Here is a 27,861-nt window from a genome sequence, read left to right on the forward strand (position 1 = left end):
CTGTTTTAGAGAATTGGCCACATCGTTCCACACAGACTGACCCCATCCTGCAGCTGATTATAATCACAGTGTATGTCCCCATATTATAATAGAGTACATGATGCAACTGTGAGTCATACGATTCCTCAAAGTAATCAAATAATCAATAGTTCCCTGTGAGTTTTTATTATACAGGTGTAGTAGTTATAATTTAAATCTCAGTCACATAATAACACAATTTCAAACTGAACCAAGGCTTGGACCTGTTTCACCATAAATGCATCTCAACTTTCTGCACATTGTTTGCAGCTTGTGCCTTAAGTCCACCACTATTATTGTCCCCTTTTTGTGTCCACCACTGTCTGCAACTGACAATAGGACAGTAGATGGTGGAAGTGCAATGCAACAATCAGATTTTGTCATTCAAATTAGTTCAGAGATTCTTGAATTTGTCAAATAATGCCCTGTCTGCCATGATCAGAAATTCTGAAAAAGAAAATACATCGACCTTGGTCCATGTATTGACAGTCTAACATCCATCTAAATGAAATCTACCAGAGGATTTAAGTTCCTAAAAGTGCAAAGCTTCTGCTGACAGCGACTACAGACTATAATATTACATACCACAAACATGTTGGATGGAGCAAATACTGACCACTTTAAATAAGGCCTGACCTGTACTGTGGTTTGTCCAAAAGGTGGCACTAGAGGAGAGGTGATGTGGTCTCAGGGTTCATGCACTTGGAAGGATGAAAATGTTCAGGACATTTCATCGTAATAAGCCTGTTAGAATATGTAGAGTGTAGAATAGACATTTTGGACAGAAAGCAGTTAAATGCAAGGTTTCAAAGTGGAAAATGTTTTCCCTTTTAAGGTGGGTGTATTTGATAAATTCATTTAATGACACATGTTGCACTCCACAGTTCAAAATGTAACAGACTCATCAGCCTGTATTCTTCATTGTCACCGATCCATCCCAGTTCCTTTCTATAACATGGAAAACCCACATTTCATAAGTGTAATTCACAAAGTTTATGAAAGGAAACAACCACAGTTGTGTAACATCATGCATACAATGACAAATCCAAATCGTGTGGCCTTGATCAGCTGAGACATCAACGCCTCTGAGAAGCTGGAGACCTGAAACTAACTGTTAGAAATGTTGTGAAATTATTAGTTGCATTGCTTAGAAACAGTGAAGGGAGGTTTACTTTATAGAGCAATGCAGGTGACTTAAAAATAGACAAGGACTGAAAAAACACATCCGATTCTTTATCACTGCTAAAAATAATGAAGTGCAGTCATGGATTGGAATACTGGACGGGCCTACCGGGCACAGGCTCAGGGGTCCAAGGGTTCAGGGGGGCCTGGGTCAAAGTCTGTTTGACTTTTAATATTTTAAGTCATTCGATCACAGAGACACAAACTGAAAGAGATACAAACCAACCTTAAACAGAGGCATAAAATGACCACAAAGACACACACACACACACACACACACACAAAAAAAAAACTTTGTACATGTGGTCTCCATCTGTTTTTTTAATATAGTTATTAACGGAGCGTAAGTCATCCAGAGGACTGTGAGGGTCAGGGAGAGCGAAAGTTAAACCAGTCTGATATGACTGTGGTGTTCAATCAACAACTGAAGCAACATGTCAATAAGCAACACTCGATGGTGCCTACAGGTTTTGGGAAATGATGAAGCAAATGTTTGTACTTTGTGTTGATTTCACAATGACTCTGTTTTTTTATGGGACATGTGACCGTGTGTTTACACATGATGGGAAATCCAGGATCAAAAATGGAGGTGCGATGGCCTACTTAAGGTCAGGACATGAAAAACAGAGTCATTTGGACGACACCTGTCAAAATGAGCAGGTAACTGAACTGAATTCATTCAAATGCTGTGTTTGAGGAAACAGGTCAAGTATTATGAGTAGGAACCTTTTTCTTTTAATTTTTTCATGAGTTTGCATTTTTAAAGAATGCTTCCAGTTGTTGTCATATAGTAAGTAATAAATATGCATAGTTCATTAAAAGTTATTGACTTATTTCTACATGAGTCAAGTTGATGGAAGCTGGATTATTTGAAACTTTGCCATTAAGGTCTAATGAAAATGTTAAGACATTGCGGGAAATTGTTTGGATGTTTCCTGTCACACAGATTATTGATCTCCTTTTATTTGTTGTTAAGTTAATAAGTACCAGGATGGTCTTTGTTCATCCAGTCCCTCTTCCTGAACATCACTGTCCTTTTGGAAATAAATTCACAGCTCCAGCAAAACCCTCTCATTTTTATACTGTTGTCCAGCTTAAGGTTCAACATGGGATTTTCTGTCCACTGGAGTTGGTTTGCTGCTCTTTCATGTCTCCTCTCGATGGGTGAGCTACTTTCATTTTACATTCTGAAATATGTATTTATATATTCTATGTAATTCTGACTTTCCAAAATGTCTATGTATTTATATTTACTGTATAGGTCAAGTTGAGTTTTTGTAACATCGGTAGAGCTAATAAACATAGAAATATCCAGACTTTTTAACACATTTTCAAAATAATTCACAACAGAATTTTTCAAAACAATTATGTGTAACTGGTCAATAGCTTAAGGACCGTACATGTGGCAGTTACCAACTGGATACTGCTGCTCTAAACAGTTATTCAAATTTACATTGTACAATGTTTCTAACGTGCTATTCATAGAGGTAACTTTAGAATATCAAAATTTTGTTTTTGTTTTCACTAAAGCAACTTCATCATATGTATAGCATTGTCAAATGTTAACACAGAACTGTATGTTATGTTATCTATGTTGAATCTTAAGCCAACATAAATAGTACATCTTAAAGGCTATAGAGACTGATGTATTAAAGGGACACTATGTGAACTTTACACATGAATTTACTCATTATGTAGTCATACTACTCAGCTTGTGAGAACAATCGTGTAATGTCTTATGTGTCTCTGGAGCGAGCTTTCTAAAGTCTGAGTGCATTACGTCTTTTATTTTTCAGCAGGTCAAGTTCGGTGTAATTGCACGGAGACGAATATGCAAATAGAAGGAGGTCATTACAAATTGACCAAGAAGCTGCAGACAGGCAGTCTGCTGATCTACGAGTGTCCTGAGGGTTACTACCCATTTCCAGCTTTGACCCGTCTGTGCCAGCCTAATGGCAGCTGGAGACCAGCACCCAAAAGATTTGCACCACAGAGATGCAGGCGTGAGTGATGTGACGATGATGCTTCTCACGTTGCCTCACACTGTCTGCTCTTCATCATAACTCAGATCCTTTTGTTTTGTTTTGCAGTCGCTGAATGCCCAGACCCCAGAGTGATGGAGTACGGGAACGTCTCCCCTCCTCAGGAGAAGTACTTTGTGGACAATGAGACTGTGTATGAGTGCTACTCTGGATACACAATGCGAGGCTCATCCAGACGCGTTTGCTTACCCAACGGGAAGTGGAGCGGCTCCACTCCCATCTGTAGCCGTGACTGTAAGTCCCGAACAGCCATCCACCTTCTTTCTCCCTCTCCTTTCTCTGTCAGATTTGGGATTCCTCCTCATTTGTGACTGTTTTATGACTTTTGTCTTCTTTGTTACCACAGCAGGAGATAATTGTGCTGATCCTGGTGTGCCAGCTGGTGCCTCAAGAACAGGGAACATGTTTGGAATTGATGACACAGTGACATACACCTGCAATGGAAACCTGTTTTTGGTTGGGTCGAGTGAAAGAGTGTGTCAGGAGAACGGCCAGTGGACCGGCAAAGAGCCAGCATGCTACTGTAAGACTGAAATACTGTCAACAGTCTGTGTCATTTGATCAAAGTTTTTCCATGAAAAGGTCTGCTAGCAGGCTAATGGAAACAGTGCTCAATACATACACCTGCAAAAGAAATGCTGCAACATTCAGAGGCAATGACAAAGGTTGAGATTGTCAAGTTAACTTTCAGGAATCAGTGTCATCAGAACTCTCCGCCACCACAACTAATGTCCAGGTGAAGCAACTGGCAAGTTGCAAGTTGGTCATTTGAGAGCTTTACATGTTGAAAGTCACTTTACGTCAATCAGCACAAGAAGCCGAAACCTCTTCTGGTGCCGCAAGCATGCCCTGTTACCTTTTCAAAGCACTTAGATTTACTGTCTCAAACTGCTCATCTGCAGTCAATTCAGTTTTTGGTTTGGGCCTGTTTATTCTTACTGAGGTGTTTAATGTCATGAAAAAGACGCGTACTGACTGCGACCCATCTGACCTGCTTTTTATCAGCAGTGTAGCAGTGTACGCTGGCCTGCTGCAGTTTACTGGCATCAAGAAACACACAGAGACCAAGTGAAAAGTAGAAATGCAGTGACCCCTGTAGTTAAGCTGCCCCACACCTGTCTGATGTCGGACAGTGTGTTCAACCGTTTCTGTAACTAACCATCCAACATTCACACCCATCTGACGTGTGAGAAAGGCCTTGAACTGTTCTAGTTTTCCACATTCTTTACACAATTATTACACAATTAGTACTTTTAATCACTTTTTTTTTATTACAACTTCTGTTTATGTGGCTTTTGCTTCTTGCAGACAGATACACCTATGACACTCCACTGGAGGTTTCAGAGGCATTTGGCAGTGCAATCAAAGACAGCCTCACCACCTTAGAGCCAGTCGGTAAGCTCCTGGAAGTAATCGTATCATTAGTATTATTTAATATCAATTCAATGTGATAATATTTGCTATTACTGCATATTTTTGTAGTGAGGCAGATGACCTTTTGTTAAAGTAGAAAAAAAATGAGAGATCATTAAAAAATGTATCTATTGACAAAATATTTTATTTTATTTTAGTTCTGTCGATCTAACAAGAAAATGTGTAGTTTCCTACCCTGGGACAATTTCTGAAGACGCTATTTCCCTTCATTGACCTCTCTTGATAAAGAAAATGACATACATATTGTGTACGGCACAATAACAGTATTTCTTGTGGATTGTTCAGATGACACACAGGAGGGCAGAAAAATCAGGATTTCAAAAAATGGGACACTTAACATCTATATCGCAGTGGATATTTCAGAGAGCATTGAAGAGAAACACATAAATGATGCAAGGGATGCCGTCACCAAACTTGTTACAAAGGTAAGAAACAAACAGCTTTCCTCTTCATCAAGAAAGGAAAAGGAGCAAGAACACTGCAGAACAGTTTGATCCAAAATGATGTTACAGTATGTAGTAGAGGTTTTACAGTGCTTTTTAATAGTGAGGGCAGTCGCCACAGAAGTGCCTCTCTTACAATATGCTGAATTTGCAAACAGTCAGCAACACTGTGCTGGGACTGGAGATGCAAGATTGTTTTCGCTGATCGTGGGTCAGTTTAAAGGATGCTTATGGGGTGAAAGTACAGACTGCAGTTGAAAGATTCTGGCACTAAATTTGCTGAACTGTGACAAAATTTTGGAATACATACAAGTAATAACCTGTGTGATTAGTCTGGACAGTTGATCTTACAGTGTAAAGAATAAAATGACGTGTTAGCTTTACTGGACGTGGCAAACTTCTGTCATGACATAAAAAACAGACTTTAGAAAAAATGGCAGATTTGATTCGAAATAAAAAACTTTTTGGATTGTTTATTTTTTCATAAAGTTTTATTTAAATGTACTGGATTATTTCACAGCTTCATGGTGATGTTATATCTTGCCTCCATGTGATTATTTATTTCATAATCTATTCATTGAACATTTTACTCTCTGGGTCTCCACACATCCGCTACAGACAGTTATTACACATTTATTTTGATTGTTAGGTTGTTATGATTTCTTTCTTAGCATATTTCTTTTTTTAACGCATGACAAGCAACATTTTAATCACGTTTTCATCTTGCTATCAGCATTATAATAATTTTTATGAGTCACACCAGGATTTTGAACTTCGTATCCATCGTATTACTAATGCCAGCGAAAGTAGCGAATTTCAGTCATATAATCATAAGTTATATAAAGTATCATATACTTGGTGTGAGCTGACATATGAAGACTTTAATGTTGTTTGGCACACTTTTAGAAGCACATTTGGCACACTGTACAAATAACATGTACAAACATATTCTCTTTCCATTTGGCTGCCAGCACAACAGCCCATTACCAGTCAATTTCATTATGAATTACACATCATAATCTTGATTGATGCCTCTTGGCACGAGTCCCCTGGCTTATTGTCAATGCACACTTCGGGATTCTGCTGATAAATGAATCAATTACTCAACAAAATAACAACCATAAGCAGTTTGATAGATAAGGAGGTGTTGCACTGACAAAAGATTTCACAGCAGTTGCACAAGTTAGCATGCATTAACAAAGTTGTATTTAACTTAAATTTGCTTCATGTCTCCACAGATTTCATCCTTTACTGTGACTCCAAACTATGAAATCATGTTTTTCTCCTCTGACGTAACTGAAGTTGTCAACATTCTTGATTTCTTGGACAGTAAAATAACACTAAGTGCCATCAAGAATGAGTTGGAAAAATTTCAAATAGGTGGTGAGTCAAACAGATCAGAGATACTGTTGGACATGTTGCTTTCAGACACAGCTTGATACATGTTGTTTACTGTGTGCGTATGCTTTGACTCAAAGACAGAAACACTGCTGGAACAGATCTAAACCTCGTCTTCAAGACCTTCTTGGAGCGAATGGCTATCATAAAGCAACGAGCTGGAGAGGAGGGTTTTAAGGAACATCGTCACGTCCTTATCCTTTTTACAGATGGTAATGTCAGCCTCTTGGCATATGGGCGTACTTCAGCAATCATACTGCCTATTTATTTTACAGTCGGCAAATTATGGATTAAAATACTCACACTGCGTCTCTTTCAACATTTTGGAAATTATGCTTATTTGCTTTCTTGCCAAGATTTAGATGAGAGGATCAATGCCACTCTCATACATTTTTGTTTGGTAAATATGAAGCTACAGCCAACAGCTGGTTAGCTTATCTTAGTATAGAGACTGGAAACAGAGGAAAACAGCAATCCTCACTTTGTCTGAAATGAACACAACCCACCTATCAGCACCTTGAACACTCACTAAATAACATTTTATATCTCGTTAACTTAATCCACACCAAAACTGAAGTGCAATAATAACATGTTGTTTTATTGGGGGTTACGATCATCACCTCCCCCTCCCCTGGGACGACCTGTGCACAGCCTGGTGCACCGCCTGCCTGCGTACAAATGTCTCGTACACAGGCAGTCATCTGTCACTCGCACAGTGAATGGAAAGGATGGCCCCACGTAGCTGAAGAGGCTTTGAAGAGCTAATTCTGGTGCAGCTGTGTGGGAAGTCCTTTGTGACGCTCATGCAGAAGACAGTAACAACCTCAAAAACTGTATAACAGAATACATCCACTTCTCTGTGGAGAATGGCGGACCCACCAGGACTGTACAGTGTTTTTCCAACAACAAACCCCAAATTACACCTGTCACAGAACCTCTCCTCAAGGAAAGGAAGAGGGTCTTTAGGTCAGGAAACAAAGAGGAGCTGAAGAATGTGTGGAAGGAGCTGAGGAGGAGAATCAGGGATAAAAAAAAAAAACAGCTACAGGAGGAAGATGGAGGAGCAGTTGGAGCAGAACAACATCAGTGCAGTCCGAGTGTAAAACAGTCTCTGGCTGCAAGTAACCCAACTCCAGTCTGTGGGCGACTGAGAGTGAGTGAATGATCTGAACTTGTTCTTCAGTAGATCTGATCAGTCATCTGCCCCTCTCCGTGTCCAGTCCTCCCTGCAGCAATGCCCACCATCGGAGAACGATGGAGAATGGAGAAAGGAGGGTGATGGCTAACCTATCGTTCCTGATGGAGAACATGTCCCACTCTGTGCAGGACACTCCAACACCATGAGTGGGCAGCTCCTTCAGTGACAGGCTGCTCCACCCATGGTGTGTGAAGACACTGCAGATCCTTCCTTCCTGCTGCTGTCAGACTTTACAATCAACACTGCTCCCAGCAGACCACACACACTGAAACAGCCAAACTCATGCATGCGCAATATCAGTGTGTACTAAAGTGTGCAATATCAATATTTCAATATTTCCTATTTGCAATAATGCCTGTTTACTGATTATATTGTTTACATATTTATCATATCTATTTTTTTTTAGCTTTACTATTACACTATCCCCTTATTTCCTGGACTATTTCTTGGCCGGGTGAATAAACAAACAGGACATAATGTGTTAATTTGTGAGCTTTAAAGGTGGTCTTAGGTTACCTTTGTATTTACTATACTGATACGAGAGTCATGTCAGTGTTCTCATCTAACTCTCAGCAAGAAAGTGAATAAGTGCACTTATCAAAATATCCCACTCTTCCTGTAATGTGTGAAATATGCATTCATTCACCATTTAACTGTGTTCTTACTACTGCTGCTTATTACAGGTGCTTATAACATGGGTGGTTCACCTGGTCCCACAGTGGCAAAAATCAAGAACATGGTATATATGAACCACACGCGTGAAGGGGACACTCAATCGAGAGAAGAATATCTTGGTGAGTTTTATTTTCAGTTTGGCGTTCAGCCTTGTTGCTGTTGTTAGGATTCTTCCTTGCAGACACATGCTACAACCCTTACTCCCATAAAGTTGGGACGCTGCGTAAAATGTACATAAAAACAGAACGCAATCATTTGCAAACTGTGTTTACTGAGTTTTACGAAGTGTTACTGAGTCCATGAAGTCATATCCTTTATATAATCATGTGTTTCACAAAGTGCTGAACCTCGCCCCATTCTTGTTTTCAATTGAGTACATGTCAAAATGGAGAAGGAAAATGATCACATTCTGTTTTATTTATGTTTTACATAATTTTTTTTTAATCAACAACAGCTGTTTCTTACACAACACCACCTGCAGGTTGAGCATTAGAACGCGTTTCATTGCAACAAAGCCTAATTTATCATATTACATCCCAACCTGTTCCAGATATTTATGTTTTTGCCATTGGAGCGGAAATCTTTGATGACGACCTGCAGCCCCTCACAGTGGGCACCGGCGGCAACCATTACTTCAGACTGAAGAACATTGAAAATTTACAAGAGACCTTTGACGAGATAATTGGTAAGTCGTCTTTGCATTTGTCTGTTTATTTATCAAATTAGCATTCATGTCTACCCTCTAATTCAACACAAAGGAGATGAGGCCAGAACATGACACCATTGTTTCCTGAGGTACTTACTGTGAGAGCAGGCAGAAACGCCACTCTTGATCTGTGCCTCTATGGCACATAGAGTAGTTCACCACTACTAGAGTATAAAAAGTATATATACTTGTATGGCATATACTTCTAAGGGCATTGTATATCTATTGCCAGCAGGGAGTAGACCATCAAAAACTACAAACGGACAATTTTCAGAGATCAAACAGAGACGTCAAGAAGAATTATCCAAATATAATTTTGTTAATGATTCATTTCCACATGTTATATCAACAATTTAAGTCCGTTTGGTTTTTAGTTTCAGCATTGAGCCTTTACTCAATATTGATCCGTATCTCTATAGCATCCGTGCATTTTGTATTCATGAACATGATCGACTTTGAATTTGTTGTTCTTTTTATGCAGATGAAGAAGAAGTTAAGGGTCTATGTGGTCTTCATAAGGACTATGATACAGCCAGCAGAGACAGCAAGAGGAAAAGGTATCCATGGATGGCATTCGTTATCACCCAGGTGAATGTTTCCACATTTCTCTTAACTTCATAATCACAGGGTTGGCTGAAAATTTGGCCGAAAACCTTTATTCCTTTCACTTGACCACAATCAGTAAAATGCTTTTCCACTGATGAAAATTACTTTTTATATTCAGAAAGATTTGTCAGACCTTTAGATGTAAGATTTAAAGAAAAAATGTTTTCTTATTATCCACCATCATTGCCATGTTGTTCTTGCTTCTGTGTGTGACATAACTAATAAACTCTATTGTATTTATTCACCATTCAAAACTTAAGAATGAAGGAATATCAAAGAGGTGCATCGGCTCTCTGGTGAGCCCTCAGTTTGTCTTGACTGCCGCTCACTGCTTTGCATTTGGAGTTTTACCTGAGCACATCTCAGTAGAGATTGATGATGGACAAGGCAAAGGTAATGCTAAATGTTTACTTAATGCATCTTTTCTTCAGTTACCTGAACGTGACATACTGGCATTTTAGCAGTTCACAGAAATAAGTGTGACACAATCCAGTTATTTCTATTTGTTTTTGTCATTTCAAAGTGAAAAGTCTTTTTTCAATTTTATTCAATCTTCACTTTAAGACATTAAGAACAACTTCCTATTTACAATGATGGCCTGGTAAGTGCTGGAAGACACTTTTAGGGGGGAAGGAGGGGCAAGGGACAAACAAGAACATAAGACAAACAAAAACAAAGAAGAGTGAATCATTAATCAAATGAAGTGATGTGTTTTAAAGAAGCATTCATAGCAAAGGGCAGGATGTTAACTGTATCAAGCTTTTTTTTAGGTGCTCCTCTGGAAGCCAGTCTTTAAATTGTATCCCCATAATCAAACAAGAGAAGTATGGCCATATGAACAATCATGCATTTGGCAGCAAAGTAAAAGAGAACGATTTATATACAGAAAGCCTTAAATTTGTTAATTTGCTAATTAGGCTTTGCCTTAATCATTGACTGCAATGCAGCGAGGGAAGGACGATGGACTATCAAGCCTGTTTCCTAAGTATTCATGAACCATGACCTGCTCGAGGACAGTGGGGGGGAACATAGAACCCTTCCAACCAAAACCACATAATTTTAGTCTTGATAGCATCTAATGAAAGAGTGGGATTAATAAAAGCCTGCTGTAATTCAAGCGTCATTAATAAATATGCAGAAGAGAGTGGGACTAAGTACTAAGCATAAAGGTACGTGGAGAGGCTCCGAATGACGGTGATCTGAATTTACACACTATTAGAGAAGTCGATAGAAAACCAAGTCAACGAATGGTCAGAGACCCCAGTACTATCTGGTCTTATATTCACTGATATAAAAAATAAGTTTGACTATAATGATGCCAGAAACAATAATACTTTTTAACCTCGATTGTGTTTTCCAGTGAAAAAAGTTAAAACTTTAAAAATACACCCGAACTACAACGTTAATGCTAAAGCAAATGAGGGTGTGAAGGAGTTCTACGACTATGATGTGGCTCTCATCCAGCTGGAGAAAGACGTTCAGATCTCCAGTGCCGCCAGGTGAGTCATTCATACTCGGTTACATTCTCAGTCCTGCCTGGAAATTTACACACACACACACACACACACACACACACGTAGAAAAACCTGTATACGGACCTATTAGATTTACCACAAATTCTGAAGTGTCCTTGAGAAGATGTTGTTACATTTGTGATAGTTATTCACTTGGAACATCATTCTCTCCATGTTATATTGTTTTTGGTGTCTGGCTCAGGCCCATTTGCATACCTTGCACCCAGGAGACCAGCGATGCTTTAAAACTGGTTGGCGATTCTACCTGCAAGCAACAGGGTGAGACAGCTCTACCAACATAGAACACCATTACACCACTTGGTCTTCATAAATACCAAAAAATGCTTATTTTATAATGTGTGATACCAAATACTGAAAATTACAGATACTCACACTTTATACAGATGCATTATAGTTAGTGACAAATAGTGTGTTCTGGTGTGCTATAAACCATTTATTTAAATGTTATTGTGCTGCTTATAAATGCTAAGAAGTTACTGAATTTTCTTCTGTCATGTGAAAGTTTTAAGAAAACGTCTCCAGATCCTCTGCTACAATTTTCTTCTGTGATCTTTGAATACAGAGCAGCTCCTGTTGAAGAATCATCTTGAAAAACTCACTTTCTTGACCAGAACAGGGAATGTGGTAGATGAAAAAGATGTCCACGCTAAGCTTGGCGGTAATGTGAGTTTCAAACTTCTGAACTACGGCGTGCCTTGTGTGTCTGTGTTCGTGCTTTGTTCATGTTTTACTGAAAGTCACTCTGAGCTGTGGTTCGTCTTTCAACTTAATCATTGCAGAGAGATGATTGCATCAAACACGCACTCCAGGCGACAGGCATAACGACAACAAATGTAAAGGCCGTTGTGACTGATAACTTCCTGTGCACTGGCGGTCGGACTCCTTTCAGAGATCATATAGCATGTACAGGTACGTACCCTCGATTACATCTAAAAAAAGTTAATTTCATATTAAGGAACTGCTAGTTATCCTGTTAGTTATAGTAACTGAGGCCCATTATTTTGGGTGTAACCGTGTGTGTGTGTTTGTTGGGACAGGTGACTCTGGAGGTGCTGTGTTCAAGAACTATGAGCATCGCACAATACAGGTAAACAGCCTTCTCTTCCATCAGTATATCACAAAAGAGTATCACCTGGTGGTAGTAACCATCTATTTCTGTCACAGGTTGCGTTGGTCAGCTGGGGATCCAAGAGTATGTGCAACACGGGCGGTGTCGTGGAGTCAGATGACGCCTCCAGAGATTTCCATATTAATCTTTTCAGAGTTGTCCCTTTTCTCAAATCTATCCTTGGAAATGACAACCAGGATGAATATGCACCACTTCAGTTTTTGGAAAGCTAAAAGCATTTATTTACAGGAATTTGTGTAACAGTGTCTGATGTTATTTTTCTGATTGATGCACTGAACTCATCCAATCACTCATTCAGTCCTTTTTGACAGACTGAGTTCTAAGTATAAAAGATACAATTTTCAGATGATATCAAAAGCACACATGTTTTCAGTGGTCAACCAGCACGTAAAGAAAGAATAAATCAGCATTAACTCGTGTCTTGATGTTTCTGAGGAGAAGCCAATGGTTAATCATCAAGTTTAGCAATATGCAGTATCAATATCGAGTATTCATATGATTTTTCTATAATTCACCTTCATTTGTCAGGTAAGAAATTCTCTGGATCGGCCAAATCTGTGTGCCCATAAACTCTTTCTCAATAGATTTTCTCAAAACTAAACAACACTGTTCCATAAATACTGCATATCAGTAACATAATGTGAAATTACTGCGCGATAGAGATTTTATCCACATTGCCTCTTTCTTGAACCATCACGGCCAAAACAAACAAGGAGCTGCACTGCTTTGTGACAGATTCAAAGTTTCCCTTCGATTGGGTCACTCACAGGTCACAAGTTGACCGAGCAAACAAACCAGACATCAGCTCCCGTAAATGACGGCCGTCGCCATCACAATGCTCATAACGTCACCAGTGCGGAGGTGAATCAGTGAGGGCCGTCTTCTCAAAGACACACAGCCACAGCAGCCACAGTCCTGGCAGGCGAGCACGCGTGATTTAAATCTGCAAAAACCCTCTGACTGTATGAGACAGGAACACATCATTTGCATCCATAATTAAAACATAATAAATCAGCTCTATGCATTTTGTACCTTGCAAATTGCTCTTTGTCTCTATGCTGCACTGCATTCAGAAAAAAGTGAATTATCGCAGAATTTGTCAGAATGCTACATGACACGAGTGTGCATTCAGCGTTACAAGCTATTAAACGTTCTCCTTCTTAAAAAAGGAACGACTAAAAGAATTACTACAGCTCTTAAAAGCTTTCATCAGAACTCTTTTATGGATGAGCTCTGCTGATGTAGCTGTCCAGCTCCCCCTCAGGTCAGTGACTCAGGGCCCCTTTCCAGCTCTCTGTGCAGGTCTACGCAATGCGGACACTCAGTGTGGCAGCATGCCAGCTCAGATCATTCAAATTGAATTTAGTGGAAGTTAAGTTCCTTTTTTTGTCGAGTAATTAAGTTCTTTTCTTTCTCTTTCTGGCTTTAAGATGGAAACGAACCCGAGTTTGTCATTCATTGCTGTGTCTTTACAGCCAACAAACAAAAAGGGCCATTGCATTACGAATGATTTGTTGTGGTCAGAGCTAGTTTATGGCTTCAAATCATGTTATTTTACTGTGTAACTATGATCTGTTGACCATTAGGCTGTCAAGCATCGCCTCAGTGAAAATACACATTTAGCGATTGTCTCTGCTAATGCACGTTGATTCAGTGTCCAGACATAAAAGAACAGTGGTGAATGTTCAACGTTGATGTAAGGTTTCTCTGACATGCTGAAACGCCCACCCTGTGTGTGAGGGTGTGTCTCTGTGTGTGTGTGTGTGTGTGTGTGTGTGTGTGTGTGTGTGTGTGTGAGGTCAGTGATGTACTGGCCTCCCATGGGAACATTCATCTGGTTTCCCTTTAACTAATTGGGAGAGAGAGAGGAGCTCAGCGGGATGAGAGGAGGCGGCAGAGATGGAGGAAGACAGACTGTGTGAGAGGAGGGACGAATGGGAGAGGCTTAATTGAATGAAACCCTCTCTTGATCTCAGAGGCTGTAAACAAGGGTGAAATTCAAGACGAGGACCATTCCTTATTGGATCCCCCTGGAGGACTCGGTTACCTGTCTGTGTTGTCTTCTCAGAACACCACCTGCTAATGCCAACATCCCGCCTTCAATTTAAACAAAGCCAGAAGCCCTTTGACGGAAATCAATCTGTTACACCTAAACTGATTAGCAGTGTTTGGACGGAGCAGCATGCACGCAGACAGTATATTCAGGGCGGCCTCACCCTCCCCGCCCCACCGCCCTCACTCCCTATTCAACGCGAGCACACACAGCATATTCCTGATGAAGCATCCTGCTGTTTAAACTCTGGCTGATCTGTCTCTCTGCGAGCCCTAAATCAACCTTATGGGCCATTTTAGAAATTACTACCATTAAGAACTGCATACATACACTTTTCCCCCATTTGTGCTCAGAAAAGCAGGTCATGCTCACATGCATTCATGGCTTCTGCTGATGCTGACGTTTTAATATGAAATTATATAGACGCCATTACATAGATGGGAGGCTCCCTTGTTGTTAAACTTTTAATGTCAAATATTCATCTGAATCGTTTGACAATCCGAGATTAAATTAAGCTTGTCAACAAAGGTTGTGTTCTTCTGTTTATTCTTGTCTAAACAATTTAAACTTCTGCTCTGTGGGCCTGTTTTCCCATTCCCAGTCTTTGTGCTAAGCTAACCAGCTGCTTGATCTGGTTCTGTATAAAAATATTAAACATCATTCCTGTAATTTCAATGTCTTTTCATTTTTTTTTTTTTAAATTAAATGTTGTAAAAATATACCTAGGGTTGTGGTTATGATAGAAAAGTGTATGAAATGCTGTTTCTGTACATTCATTTGGCACATTTATGCTTTGCTTACACAATTTTACAACTTAATTTTAGACCTGTAGATGTTTAAAGGTCCTCAAAACCTTTTTCATCCATTGGCCTCGTATTCTGAGCAATGGAGTTTTTTGTCAAAGGCACAAAGATTTTGATTCTTTTCCAAGACGGATTTTCTGTTTGTGTGTTCGTCTGTGCTCTTCTCACTGGTTTGAAGCAGGCAGTGGAAAAGGTGATGGGGTTGTTTGCTTGTGTTACAGGGCCTGACCACTGACAATGAACGCAAACCACACACTCCTGATGAAGCTGGTTGAATTTTTTGTGATATTTTTTTCTGAACTTTAAAAGTAGACGCTACAGGTGCAAACACTGCTTTTTCATGCGCTGGTCAGTTTTCAGACTTTGAGCTATTTTGCTTCCAAATCTTCTTTCAGACTAACAGAATGAAAAAAAATCCAAAATACTTATTTAGCTGTTCTATTCTATTCTAGTTCAAACTTCTGTTCAGGACATTATACAAATCTGTTCTCATTGAATAGATAATGTATCATTAGCATATTTAAACGGATGATTTAAAAAATAATTGTCTTAATGAAGCAACTGGAGAAGCTTCACGGTGATATCTCTTAGTTAAAGTTTTTATCTACTCACCTGTTGTGTCTTGCCTTAATTTTAATTGTTTTAAATGTTGCAGAGAAATATTTAAGATTTGAAACCAAGTTTTTTCAGAAGCTTTAATGACGGAGGAAAGAAAAAGTATAGACCTGGTCCCTCCTCTCGGAGATGTCAGCCTTGCTTTGCAGTGAAACACAATGAGGGACGAGCGCTGCAATGCTCCCTGAAGATGGATCTGAGAGGAATATTTTGAAATATCCATGATTGAGTTAGAGGAGATCGTTTTCATGTAACACTTTTGTAATGGTAATACCAAAGCTTAAGTAATAAAGAAAGGAGTGAAATCTGCCTCTTGTCAGCGTTTACGATGAGAAGCACTTGCAAGATTAGATGTCTTGCGATCGATGCAGCCTTTTCTTCCAATCATTAAGACTGCTCTTAACAGATTACAGCCCCCTCCCAAACATGCGCAGTCTTTTCTCCTCCCCTCCCTGCTCCTCCTTCTGTCTCACACGCTCTCTTTCAGCAGATGGGACCAGAGATTTGCCCCTTTTGCACTTCTTTAGCTTTCTCTTTGAAATTTCAGCCTTTTGAGAGCATTTTCTTCCACCTGAAGCTACAGCTCACAGTTGATCTGCTTTCACCTGAGCTCCTCTGATGAGCAGACAGCGGAATGAAAAAGACTAAAATACGAGAGGTGGCGGTGAACTGACTACAACTGACAAACATGGACCTGCTCACAATCCTCTGCCATCTATTGCTTTTATGTTTTGATCCATCTGCAGCCACAAGCCTCATTACAGGTAAGCCGCACACAAAAAACACTACACAGCCCACAGTCATGAACTCTTGATTCAATTGTGGATCTGTTTGGTTTCCTCATGGTCTGCCTCCCTGACTCCATGCTGGATGTTTGGCTCTTGAAGCGGATATATTCGAAGCCAGAGGTAGGCAACACACTAACTAACATCACTAAACAAACTCTGTTTCTAGTTGTGGGTCCAGAACTCCCATTATTCCCATAATGAGGTCCTTCATTGTATTCAGTGCTCTAACATTGACTGTTTACCTGATGCTTGTGGTATCCACCTGGTTTAAACAGGAGCATGTGTGTGTTTGCAGGTCAACGTGTGTGCAAGGCAGGAAAAGGGAAGCCGTGCTACAAGCTGGCCTACTTCTCCGAGCTCCGGCGGAGGCTGAACTTTGTAGAGGCAGAGCTCGCCTGCAGGCGCGACGGAGGGCAGCTGCTGAGCGTGGAGTCGGCATCCGAGCAGAAGATCATAGAGCAGCTCATCACAGAGCTCCGCCCGACCGATGGAGACTTCTGGATCGGTCTCCGCCGTAACCATGGAGATGAGAACAGCAGCTTAGACTGCTCCCCGCAGTACTACTGGCTGGACGGCAGCAAGTCCACGTTTAGGTGAGTGGCTACTATCCAGAGGGTCAAGGAGTCAAAAGTGAAGTTTAGAGCAATAAAGTGAAATATAAAAGGGTTGGTTGTACAATGAGCAATGTGTGTTTCCTCACATGTAGTGCTGATATAGTACTTGACTTTCAGCACCCCCCCCCCAAAAAAAAAAAATCAATAAGAAAATTCTTTGAGATCCCCCCCCCCCCAAAAAAAATCTGATTTTTAAGAAGTCAAAATTTTCAAATGATAAGTCTCTGTAGTAAAGTTACTGCTGATTTTTTTTTATTGTTACATCAACATTGATTTTGAGAGTGTAAGAAATCTGCCGTCAATTTTCAAAAAAGCACATCATGTGAACAGACATTTTTTTTACAATGACCCCTTGTTTCTAAGTTGCCTCTAATGCATTTTGCCATGTCTGCAGTGAAACATCCTGTTATTTATCGGCCGACAAATACGCGGATACAGATATATCTGCACTCGGCTAATGTAGACCAATATATAGGCTAACATATGTCAGCCTGGTTGACTTATTGGACTACCTCTAATACTGTCAAAAACACAAGCATCCGTACAGTAACTTTGCCTACATAAAACAGCTTAAAACTAGCAATTACTGAAAGTTTAATATGATTGAATGTGATTACAAAATCTGACTAAACATTTGACGCCAGCTTGCAGTATTTCACAGCTTTCAATACTTTGATACTCAGCTGTGGTGTCATCAGGACTATCTAACTGCATTTTAATATGGATGTTTTGTAAAGATTTCTATTACACCAACTTTGAGAAATAGTGATTTTTGTGTGTGTACTTCGTGTGTGTGTTTGTTGTAGGAACTGGCACTGGGATGAGCCGTCATGCGGCTATGAGGTGTGTGTGGTGATGTATCACCAACCATCCGCTCCCCATGGTCCTGGGGAGCCTTACATGTTCCAGTGGAACGACGACAATTGCGAAACCAAGAACAACTTCATCTGCAAATACACCGCGGGTACTACTGACACAGTATTTCTATATACTTAAACTTTGAAAATACTTTAACATTGCTGACCGTGACGCATTTTCTCCACAGAGAAACCACTGGACCCTTCGCCTTCTCCCAACTCCACTCAAACAAGTAAAATGTGCTCAGTACGATTGTTCAAAACAAAATTTCACATTGTCAATAAAGAGTGAGACGGATCAAACGTCATGTATGCTTTTCATTGCAGATGCCTTCCCTTCATCCGTGTTGCCATGGGACCCGAGTGACCACAGCCAGGACAGAAGTACAGGTTGACTGACCCACTCACTACTCTGATGCTGTCATACCCAAACGCCTGCATGACAGTCACTGAATCTCAATCACTCTCTTCATCCTTGTCTCTGTTTTAGCTCTGAATTTGGTTTACATCATCATTCCCACCATTCCACTGATTCTGCTGTTACTGACAGTGATCGGAGTCTGCTGCTTCAAACTGCTCGTCAGACGGTGAGGATCCCAAACAATTTAATTACTGTTAACACATTCCATGACAAGACCAAAACCGGCAATGTTTCAGCTTCATATCTTGACCTCCTGACTGAGTCTGTGGCACTCCATCACCTCCAAGAACATTTTGTCAAGCTGAGGACTAAATCATTCAAATAAGCTCACAAATGTCCAGTTTCAACTTCTAAAAGAGCTTGAAATTTCCTAAGACAGCTGGGCACTGTAGTTTTTAGCAATTGTTACTCATAAAAGGGAAAATAGTGCATTTGATGGGGACTATTTTCAACTGTGGATTGATACTTGCAAGTGAGTACGGCAGCAGGACGACGCATGTGGAGATGGTTTAAAAACAGACTAAGGCGCTCACATTCGTCGTAATGAAGGAACATGTCACCGAGTGCAGCAGTGTGGGTCATTGATGTGTTTCTGATCTCTTTTGGATGACAATGGAGGTCTACAGCACAGAGATAATGAACTATTGAATCTATTACATCCTCTGTACCTTGTAAACATTCTATGTTAATGCTTGAGGTGTCATTTATGCTTCTCTGTGTGTGAGGTAGAAGGAGGAAAGAGCAGAAATCAGAAGTCTGCCAGACAGAGCAGGGCCTCTGCCCCAGCACCACTCCAACTGACGTCTACAACGTCATTCGCGGCCAGAAGGACGATGACCTGGTTTCAGCTCGCCCGCACACCAAAAACACCTCCTTTTTATGCTCCTCCCCTGACACACCGACAGGTGACTACGACAACCTGGGGGGTCGGGACACCGAGAGCGGCTTTGTGACACTTGCCAGCACAGAGAGCTGCTTCCTCAACTTGGACCTCAATGACCTCAGCCTTGGGCGCCGTGGCACCTTCTACGACACCAGCTTGGGCCGCTCAGGAAAGAGGGACTTGAACGACAGCAGTCTGGGCTCCTCCGGGCATAGAGAGTTTTATGACAGGAGTCTAGGTCGTCGCACGACAAAGAGCGAGCATTATGGCAGCAGTGTGTACGGGGATCATGGACCGTATGATGGCAGTATGAGAGGTCGGAGTGACCTCTATGATCCCAAACTGAGGTCTGGAAGTCACACGGTCAAGGCCGATCTCTATCAGACATACACCACCAACGGCAAGGAGGACACTTACCAAACCAGCCTCGGGACCTACGGGAACCGGAAATCCTACCAAGCAAATCTGGATTGCTACAGAAACGGCCTGACTCTCGACAGCAGAGGGAGATACTTCAATGAACAAGACTGGATCAACAGAGAAAACTACTGATCCTCAAAGTCACTTTACTGTGTGTGTGTCAGTGTATGTGTGGTTCTGGACTGGGATGACAGAAAGGGGAAAAAGCTGTTGCACGTTCGTGGTTGTAAATGTTTGTACTATATGTTTCTGAAGCCTTTTAAGGAATTCAAAGCGAGTGAGGACATTATGTTTTGTCACTGGCTCTCCTGCAGTGTAGACACGAGTTTGAAGTCACTGTTTTGCGATGTGCAGCTGTCCGAAAAACAGCAGCAGCTAATTTGAATCTGCTGTCCCTCGGCAGATAAAAAATATCACTTAAAAAAAGAAAAATGACTAAATACCAAGTACATGACCACAAACAAACGTCCACACAGGGAATCTGAGGGCCTTCAGAGGCAGCTTACTCTCCAGCTTTGAGAATAAACCCAGTAAAGAAGCCAACTTAAAACTCACAATGAGGTGAGCCAAATGACTTAAGAGCTTGGCGTGTCTCAGATGTGTGATGACTGATGTTGTGTTGACAGCGTGTTGTAGACTATTTGCATGGCCTTGTCATGTTGCCTTTGCTTGGTAGGATAACTTTTGAAGTCTTGGACCTTTCTGTCTGCTGTGCCTGAAAACACTGTTCTAATCACACCCTCGTTTACCCGATATAAACAGGCTACCTCAAACAGATTAAAGACACAATAAACCAACACATGCTTGACGGAGCGAAGGCTGGATATTTTCATGTACTGCAAGTGTGTTTTGACATGGCCTTAAATTGTAAGATGTCCAGAACTTTCATCATTTTCACTGATTGATTGTTCCCTTACTTATGAATGGCTTTCTGTCTCCTTTTGAAAAAGTTAAAAATGTTAAAGTCCAAAAACAATGCTAGCAAGTGGAAAGGTGGCTCGTACAGTTAACTGAGCTTGAGTGTCTGCAGCCCGACCACAGCAATGGCATGATAATGTAGAGAATGATAAAGTATAGCATTGTTATTATTTATTCAGAATATGTAATGCCTTGACATCTCTCCTGTAAGTGAGGGTGGTTTGTATGTTTGTTACATAAGGAAATCTTCAAATAAAATGAGATTAGAATTGAATCTGTCTGCGTGCGCTGCACTGACTTTACCATCTCAATAAAAAAAAAAAAAAAAACAGGAGCGTTGTATATCACAGTCAATGATGTTTTTATTAACATTCCAAGTTAAATTAATAACACGCGCTCGCTTTCACTCTCCTCCACCGCTCACACCCAACAGAGCACGCAGGAAGATACTAAGTGGACAAGTGTGGACAAGCAAACACTGCAAGATTTCTCAGGTAAATATTCAGGCCACATTTTCAAGTGAAGTATGAAAAGAAAAACACGTACATTTGTGTATAAAGGCCTGACCTGGGTGAAATACATGTGGAATCTTGTAGTGTGCATCCACTGTAAGACATTCATTTACACAAACACGCACACACACACACACACACACACACACACACACACACACACACAGATAAAATGCTGACATACAGGTCCAGCTGTATTTGTATAGCTGCCAAACACAGCCGCATACATACAATTTTCTCTCCACAAATAGACACGCACACACACCCAAAAGCAGACGCAATGTCCTTAAAGGGTCCGATATCGCCATATGTTTCATGAGACAAATACTTCAAATCACATGCATGCACACACGCACCCAACAATCACGCACACGTTGAGACAAAGACGCACACAAATACCAGCTGATTTGAGGGGAAGTGATTGATTTCTCTTGTTAGGGTTTTGTAATCAGGGTCAGGCCGAGGTTCAAAGGTCAGCCGTGGGTCCGCTTACGAGGCTGCTTTTGCCGCCGCGGTTTCAAGATGACATAGCGTCTGTAGGTGGTGTGATGGTCTGATATGAACGGGATGTAGAACGCTCTGAAGAGAGAAGACGACCTGAGGGAGAAACATTTTCCATTAAAAGACTGCTGAGAGGATACTATTTTTTCGGGTCTCTATTCTGGCCCTTTAGATTTGGGAGACATGCTTTTTTTTGTCTTCCTGTGTCAAACATGCATCTGGGAAAATACCTTGATGCTTGAAGGAAAGGCTTATAGGCGATGACGCTCCACTCCTCTTTGTTGGCTGAATAGCGTGGCTGAAGTGGCGTCTCTTCGTCTGTGTCCAAGTCTACTAAGTAGTGGCACTGCCGTAAATCCACCTGGCCAGAGCAGAAATTCTAATTAAAATGCAACTGTTATTACCTACAATGCCAATAAACTCGCACGTCTGAGTGACTCACATATCTGGTTGGCTCCTCCAGGTTCTGGTCGTTCATATGAGCCGGGATGATCTGTGTGGCCAGAGGCCCAGAGGCGTACGGCTGAGGCAGCTGCCCTTTAAACTCAGACTGAATGAACTGCAGTTGCCAGCTGGAGATTGGGAAGAGAAACTATCAGCAACTCTGTCACAGTCACCTAGAAATGACAAAAACACACTTCCCATACTTAATTAGACAGTGAAGACCTGCAAAGGAATCCTGGATACTGACTTGTGCGGCAGGAGGAAGCTGCTTGGGAAGCGGTACCACTCTTTGCCCGCACACACACTGACAGGTCTGCCTTCAGGGACTGAGTGAAGAGTTGGGTCCTTGGCGATACGATGAAACTCTGGGTACAGGTCCAGAGGGGCGTGGTAGCCTGTAGACAGAGAAAGAAAACCTCATTTCACCCATCTTGAACTGCTGCTTTCGTTGCCTGACACTTGTGCCTTGGGGAGTAGCGTCTGTGGGTGCACACACCTCTGAAGAGTGCGACAGAGCGAGACAGTGACAGCACTGTGAAGACCACAACTGCACTCAGAGCCAACCAGTTGGAGGACACTGTGTAGTGCTCCAGTCGGTACCGCTGGAACAGGAAGTGGTAGCATTTCTGCAGGAAATGAAATGAATCTGTAAAAGCTCATTTAACATGCCCATTCATGACCAAAAGGGGCCTAATACAAATAAAGCCAACTAACACAGTTTTGTTACCAAAGCCAGAACACACCTGTAGAGAGGAGAGGGCCACTGCCCCACTGAGGCAGATGAGAGGGTAGATGGGAAAGAGAAAACGCTCTTCTTTATGAGCTCTGGTGAAGAAAACCAACATCCACAGATACATGGGAGACAGAGTCAGCCAGTACGGACGGCCCAGGTTCTGCACTGCAGAAAACACGTGTGCACACAAGAAATCACAAGAGGAGCTGCTTTGGAACATCACAGAAAAAATAAACTCTTCAAACATGTATTACATTCATTTCCTGTTTTTGCTACAGCCTTTTGATGTCAAATATGAGCCGACACTGACGAGGACTCAGGATATAAATAGTGACGTGATAACATCACATCAGCATTCGATCTGTTTTCCTACATAGCTTGTTACAACCGAGCACCAAGACAATGAGCTGAAGGTGCGTCATTGCCACATACTTATTATTATGCCACATACTGTTCTGCTAAGGCAGATGACTAACAACCTTTCCTTCGCCCAAAAAGTGTGAGAAATGACAACATCTATTATTTTTTTTAGTGCTGGTAAACACGCAGACAGTCCTCACCATTGAACCTGTGTAACAGTGTCTCCATGAGCGCAGTGAGTGGCAGAGAAAACAGTGCCAGAGCAAACACCAGGTTGAAGTTCAGGATCCCATTTGCAAAGTAGAAATGCCACGGCTCTGTACCTGGGAAAAAAAAAACAAAAACACACAAAACATGCAAAGTATGATCATAAAAACAAGATCACAACTGTAGTATTATTATTGTAAGTCATTCAAAATGGAAAATCCACAGAGGTAGTGTTTGTTAAAACACATAAAACATTGAATAATGATGGTGGACACTCTGATCCTAACAATACTGTGGATTAAGCCTTTTCCTGCCAAGTTCGTGGAGACTAAAACAACCTACTGGCACACAAAGATAGGATCAGTGTTGATGATGGTATGCCCTCTAGAGTCCAAGGAAAAAAGTGCAGTTTTAAATGATAATGTTTTCATTTAAGATCCATTCATCATTCAGAAAATAAGACAAAGACAAAGCCGAGATAAGCTGAGGGAGCATGAGCCCCTGAGAATTCTGCTTTTTGTTAATGATGTGAGGTCTGGTATGTTACCATAAAGATCAGGTCCATGCGGTGTGAAGACATTATACAGTAGAATATTGAGTGGAGCAATGACCAGTTTGCCATAAAAGAAAGAGTCCACTGCCACTAAGGGAACCTGAGAAAGACACACAGGACAAACAGAGGGGACAGTGAATGGACCCAGTGCTTGGACAAAAAAATCTAAATAGTTCAATCCAGACTGTGAGTATTAACTGTGACAATGTCAATGTCATATTATTTTCTATATGACACATAATGTAATATCCTTTTATATCCCTGCATTAATGATGAACTCTTCCACACACACGGCAGCTGTAATATGTAAAGCCTAAAGCCTTATTTGTTTTATGTGCATTCTTTTATTTTCTCACCAGCAGCAGAAGCAGAGCAACAGCTGACCAGAGAATAAAACTTTTCCACTGCCTCTTTAACACCAACAGGTCGAAGGCGATCGGAATGCTGCGGAGGAAATAAGCCAAAGCTGTATTAGGAGTAATGCACTTTGACAAGTCTGCCTATTGCTGGACAAATAGGCATTTTAGTTTCATCACCCTACCCAATCAGAGCAGAGAATGGCCATCCGACGATGGCACCGGCAGCCACACCCATAATGGCTAATGGCGGTGAATCCTGAAACCATCCCGTCATGGCAACCAGTGTCGTGTACATGCAGAAAGAGGAAGGCAAGAATGCTGCGGAGAAAGAACGAAAGAAGAGGATCGATCAGCAGACAAGAAGCAGAAGCAGTTAGAAAGGTGGACAAGAGTCAAATACTAATATGAATATATAACAAAAACTAACAGAAAGGGTAGCTGGGGCTGTGCAAAAGGACGATATAAATCATGTGAAGGGAGAAAAACATCTGTGGCTTAATATTATGCTCCATCATTTATTTCATTGTGTCGCAAATCACACTCTTTCCAGCAATATTTTCCAACATTTGGACAAAGTTTTGCTTTCTTCTGCACAGCACAGATGCAGGCAACGCAAACAAACATGGAGGAGACATGTTGATAACAGAGACAGAAGCAGATTAAAGAAGTGAATAAATCTGGCCAACCTGCAGACGAGCAGAACATTCCCGTGCTCAGGACGAGGAATGCCAACATCAGACGGCCCACGTGCAAACCAAACTTCTTACACACTGCCCTGTGTCACACACACAAACAAACCACATGGTTAACTTCCACATCACGTACATACAGGTATCTATACAGTCTAATAAATGTAGAAAAACGCTTAGTTTATCAACTCACTTGTAGAAATAGAGTTCGCAGACACAGCAGGAGAATGCTAACACACATCGTACGAAGTAGAACACCAACACCTGCAACACAATCATAACAGACATCGATATAAGACACTGAAGTCATTTAAAATATCAGCAACAACAGCAACAAATGTTAAAATGAGAGCCCCTTTGGAACAGTTACCTTGTTTGTCTGTAGAACATGGGCATGCAAACAAGCAGGAAGAGCGTGTAGCCATAAGTAAGCGTACGACCTGATGGCGTACAATGGAGAATATTCCCATGTTTGCATCCCTGTGCCGTACAGCAGGTAGTGCATCTGTCCAAACAGCCACCACAGCAATTGCACACATGAACAAAGAAAGAGAAGAGAGATTATTCTGACATGGTAGATATTAGAAAATCAGCAGAAGGCTCATAAATGACAGCATGTACAGCACTCACAGGCTCCCAGTAGTTGAAGGTCTCATCGCAGTCTGAGATATTGCTCAGCAAAGCTGCACAGAAACGTGCAGAGAGCAGGCATTTGAATGCAGTTGAACCTTCTGGAGCCCATACCTGTCCTCCACGACTTATTGACCTATTTAAAAAAATAAACAGATGCACAGTTGTTACATATCCTACAACAATATACGCTTTATTATCAAGCTCAATCCAGCATCAAAATGTATTAAACACCTTCAAAATGCTGGGCTCTTAGATTAATCTTCAATGGATTTAAATGGTGCATCCTGTCTGCTTTGCGCACATCAAATAGAAAATGACCTTGATCTTAAACAGGCTAATTAGTCATCTGAAGCAGACAGCTCACCCGCCTGCACAATGGCCTTTCAACGAACCTTTTTTTTTTTTATGTGTTTTAACATAGAACTGATTGATGTTTCCAGTGCACCTGCTCTTAATAAAACACCAATTAAGATCCAATTTATGGTAATCATTTCAGAGCTGGTTAATTAGCATGCCCTTCATTACAAAAATTAAGTGTTTGCTGGAACATAAAGTAAATGTCAGCTCACAGCAGAGGGTTTGTCCTTGTTATAAGGACTGAAAAGACTGTCCTACAGAGTAAACGCCACTGAACTGTGTCTGAGCACGAACACTGACTGAATCAAAAGGCCCATTTAAACTGATAATATATTATACAGTTGGACAGTTGTGCTCCAATACTCTTCCAGTTCTGGTTTTCTCAGTTAGCGATCTGTTTGTTGTCGTTTCAGATCTAAATGCTATTTCAATTTCCTGATGACATGATTATGATTACTGTGAATATCATTGTTTGTATTGCTCTTATTAGTGGTACAGTATAATGTTATCATACATAATATTATCATATAGGTATATAGACATGTCTTGACTTACATCAGCACAGACATAATTGGACTGATCAAGGTCTGGTCAACTTCTATTATTTGCTTTTTATCACAGTGGTGGCACATGCACATTTTACCATGATACCAGATTGTATTTCACAAGACTGTTTGTGTGCTGTTCAGTGAAAGTGTCAACTAAACCTCTAAATCAATAGTTATGTCATTTGTGGTTTCTGAGAGTGTGTTGACAATAAGTAGCTTGCTGAAGACAGAATTTAAATAAATCACAATAACAGCTGTCTGACTTCACATTATCAGTGGAGCAATGCTACCATTATTTACCTCCCAGATGTGGACAGCTGTGAACTTGTTATAAGTACTTAAACAGTACTATAAGACCACTTCGTCAGTGTTTACAGTAACAGTGCTAACCTGCTCTCCCCCTTGTGTCTTGCAGTGTTTCCTCCTGTTCACGCCCACCATCAGATTAGTTAGATTAGTCGTCTCAGCGGCAGCTTAGCGTTGATCCTCACGTTATGTTTTGTTATGACACGTCATCCCACAAACTGTCGTAAAATTCTTTCAGGACATCTCAGCATCGTGTCAACAGCACAAATCACTGCTTTAAAATAAAGCTTTATGTGCGCCGGGCAGGGGTCGACCCTTTGGTTGTGAGCTATCATAAATGTGACGGTGTGACAGTTAGGGTGAATGAATGAAGATGACCAGGTAACCCAACTGCGTTACGTCGCTCTACTAAAACAAAAACGAGGCAACTAACTAGTTTTGGGACGGAAACACAATTTCACAGCCATTATAGTTCAAACTGCTGCAAACACACGGTCCTGTAGGTTGCTAGGTGGACGTAATCAATCGTTGTTGCGGTGCTGTTATGATCGAAACTTAACGTATCAAAGTAGCTAGCTAGCTAGCTTCCCCCGCTCAGGCTGTCAGTTAGATCCGGGGATGCAGCTCACAACACGTACGAGATTTGCCTCTTTTCTCCTGGCTCATACTCACTCTTGTCGAGTCTCTGTGACTTTGCTGTCATCGCCGCCTTTCTCCTCTTTTGGTGGCCGAGTTTCGGCGGGGACGTTCACATTGTTTGCATCTTGTCTGCTGCCTCGCCTGGTTCGCTGCCGAAGCGCTTTGGCCGCCATGTTTTCCCGACGCTGCACCCGAGTCGAACTTCGTTCATTTTCGTTGCTGTCCGGTTATTGACAGCTCTCATCACACAGACTGTGTCAAAGCCTTTGAACAAGACTTATT

At 41.2% G+C, this 27,861-nt stretch overlaps 3 protein-coding genes across 3 annotated transcripts; 2 read left to right on the plus strand and 1 right to left on the minus strand.

The window, feature by feature from the left end:
* Positions 1–1,838: 1,838 nt before the first annotated feature.
* Positions 1,839–12,787, plus strand: LOC143332819 (complement factor B-like). Its single transcript, XM_076750623.1, has 19 exons — positions 1,839–1,860; positions 2,294–2,364; positions 2,997–3,203; positions 3,291–3,476; positions 3,589–3,765; positions 4,551–4,637; positions 4,962–5,101; positions 6,358–6,502; positions 6,598–6,729; positions 8,399–8,509; positions 8,941–9,075; positions 9,578–9,684; positions 9,963–10,095; positions 11,063–11,201; positions 11,419–11,495; positions 11,800–11,900; positions 12,017–12,146; positions 12,275–12,324; positions 12,402–12,787. Exons 1-19 carry the CDS (start codon positions 1,853–1,855, stop codon positions 12,576–12,578), a joined length of 2,313 nt encoding a protein of 770 aa, XP_076606738.1. The 5' UTR covers positions 1,839–1,852; the 3' UTR covers positions 12,579–12,787.
* A 3,738-nt stretch (positions 12,788–16,525) lies between these two features.
* On the plus strand, positions 16,526–19,952 carry layna (layilin a). Its single transcript, XM_076751407.1, has 8 exons — positions 16,526–16,601; positions 16,725–16,745; positions 16,921–17,218; positions 18,046–18,203; positions 18,285–18,329; positions 18,424–18,486; positions 18,587–18,683; positions 19,247–19,952. Exons 1-8 carry the CDS (start codon positions 16,526–16,528, stop codon positions 19,950–19,952), a joined length of 1,464 nt encoding a protein of 487 aa, XP_076607522.1.
* Positions 19,953–21,082: 1,130 nt separating this feature from the next.
* alg9 (ALG9 alpha-1,2-mannosyltransferase) lies at positions 21,083–27,768 on the minus strand. Its single transcript, XM_076751247.1, has 15 exons — positions 27,613–27,768; positions 25,727–25,862; positions 25,467–25,601; positions 25,290–25,360; positions 25,094–25,182; positions 24,590–24,725; positions 24,405–24,492; positions 24,043–24,148; positions 23,489–23,611; positions 22,939–23,093; positions 22,692–22,821; positions 22,443–22,590; positions 22,194–22,323; positions 21,982–22,112; positions 21,083–21,847 (listed from the first exon to the last, which is right to left on the minus strand). Exons 1-15 carry the CDS (start codon positions 27,750–27,752, stop codon positions 21,724–21,726), a joined length of 1,842 nt encoding a protein of 613 aa, XP_076607362.1. The 5' UTR covers positions 27,753–27,768; the 3' UTR covers positions 21,083–21,723.
* Positions 27,769–27,861: the final 93 nt, after the last annotated feature.

Source organism: Chaetodon auriga, chromosome 15 (assembly GCF_051107435.1).
Source record: "Chaetodon auriga isolate fChaAug3 chromosome 15, fChaAug3.hap1, whole genome shotgun sequence".
Classification (NCBI taxonomy): Eukaryota; Metazoa; Chordata; class Actinopteri; order Chaetodontiformes; family Chaetodontidae; genus Chaetodon; species Chaetodon auriga.

Bases quoted from the DNA above. Each gene is read 5' to 3' on its own strand.
- LOC143332819 (XM_076750623.1), top strand. The intron at 6,730-8,398 runs GTAATGTCAGCC...TGCTTATTACAG, and splicing joins CCTTATCCTTTTTACAGATG to GTGCTTATAACATGGGTGGT. The intron at 10,096-11,062 runs GTAATGCTAAAT...TGTGTTTTCCAG, and splicing joins TGATGATGGACAAGGCAAAG to TGAAAAAAGTTAAAACTTTA.
- layna (XM_076751407.1), top strand. From the start codon at position 16,526: ATGGACCTGCTCACAATCCTCTGCCATCTATTGCTTTTATGTTTTGAT. The intron at 16,602-16,724 runs GTAAGCCGCACA...TGGCTCTTGAAG, and splicing joins AGCCACAAGCCTCATTACAG to CGGATATATTCGAAGCCAGA. The intron at 16,746-16,920 runs GTAGGCAACACA...GTGTGTTTGCAG, and splicing joins GGATATATTCGAAGCCAGAG to GTCAACGTGTGTGCAAGGCA.
- alg9 (XM_076751247.1), bottom strand. From the start codon at position 27,752: ATGGCGGCCAAAGCGCTTCGGCAGCGAACCAGGCGAGGCAGCAGACAA. The intron at 25,183-25,289 runs GTGAGTTGATAA...TGTGTGACACAG, and splicing joins TGCGAACTCTATTTCTACAA to GGCAGTGTGTAAGAAGTTTG. The intron at 21,848-21,981 runs GTATTTTCCCAG...TTTCTCCCTCAG, and splicing joins CCTTTCCTTCAAGCATCAAG to GTCGTCTTCTCTCTTCAGAG.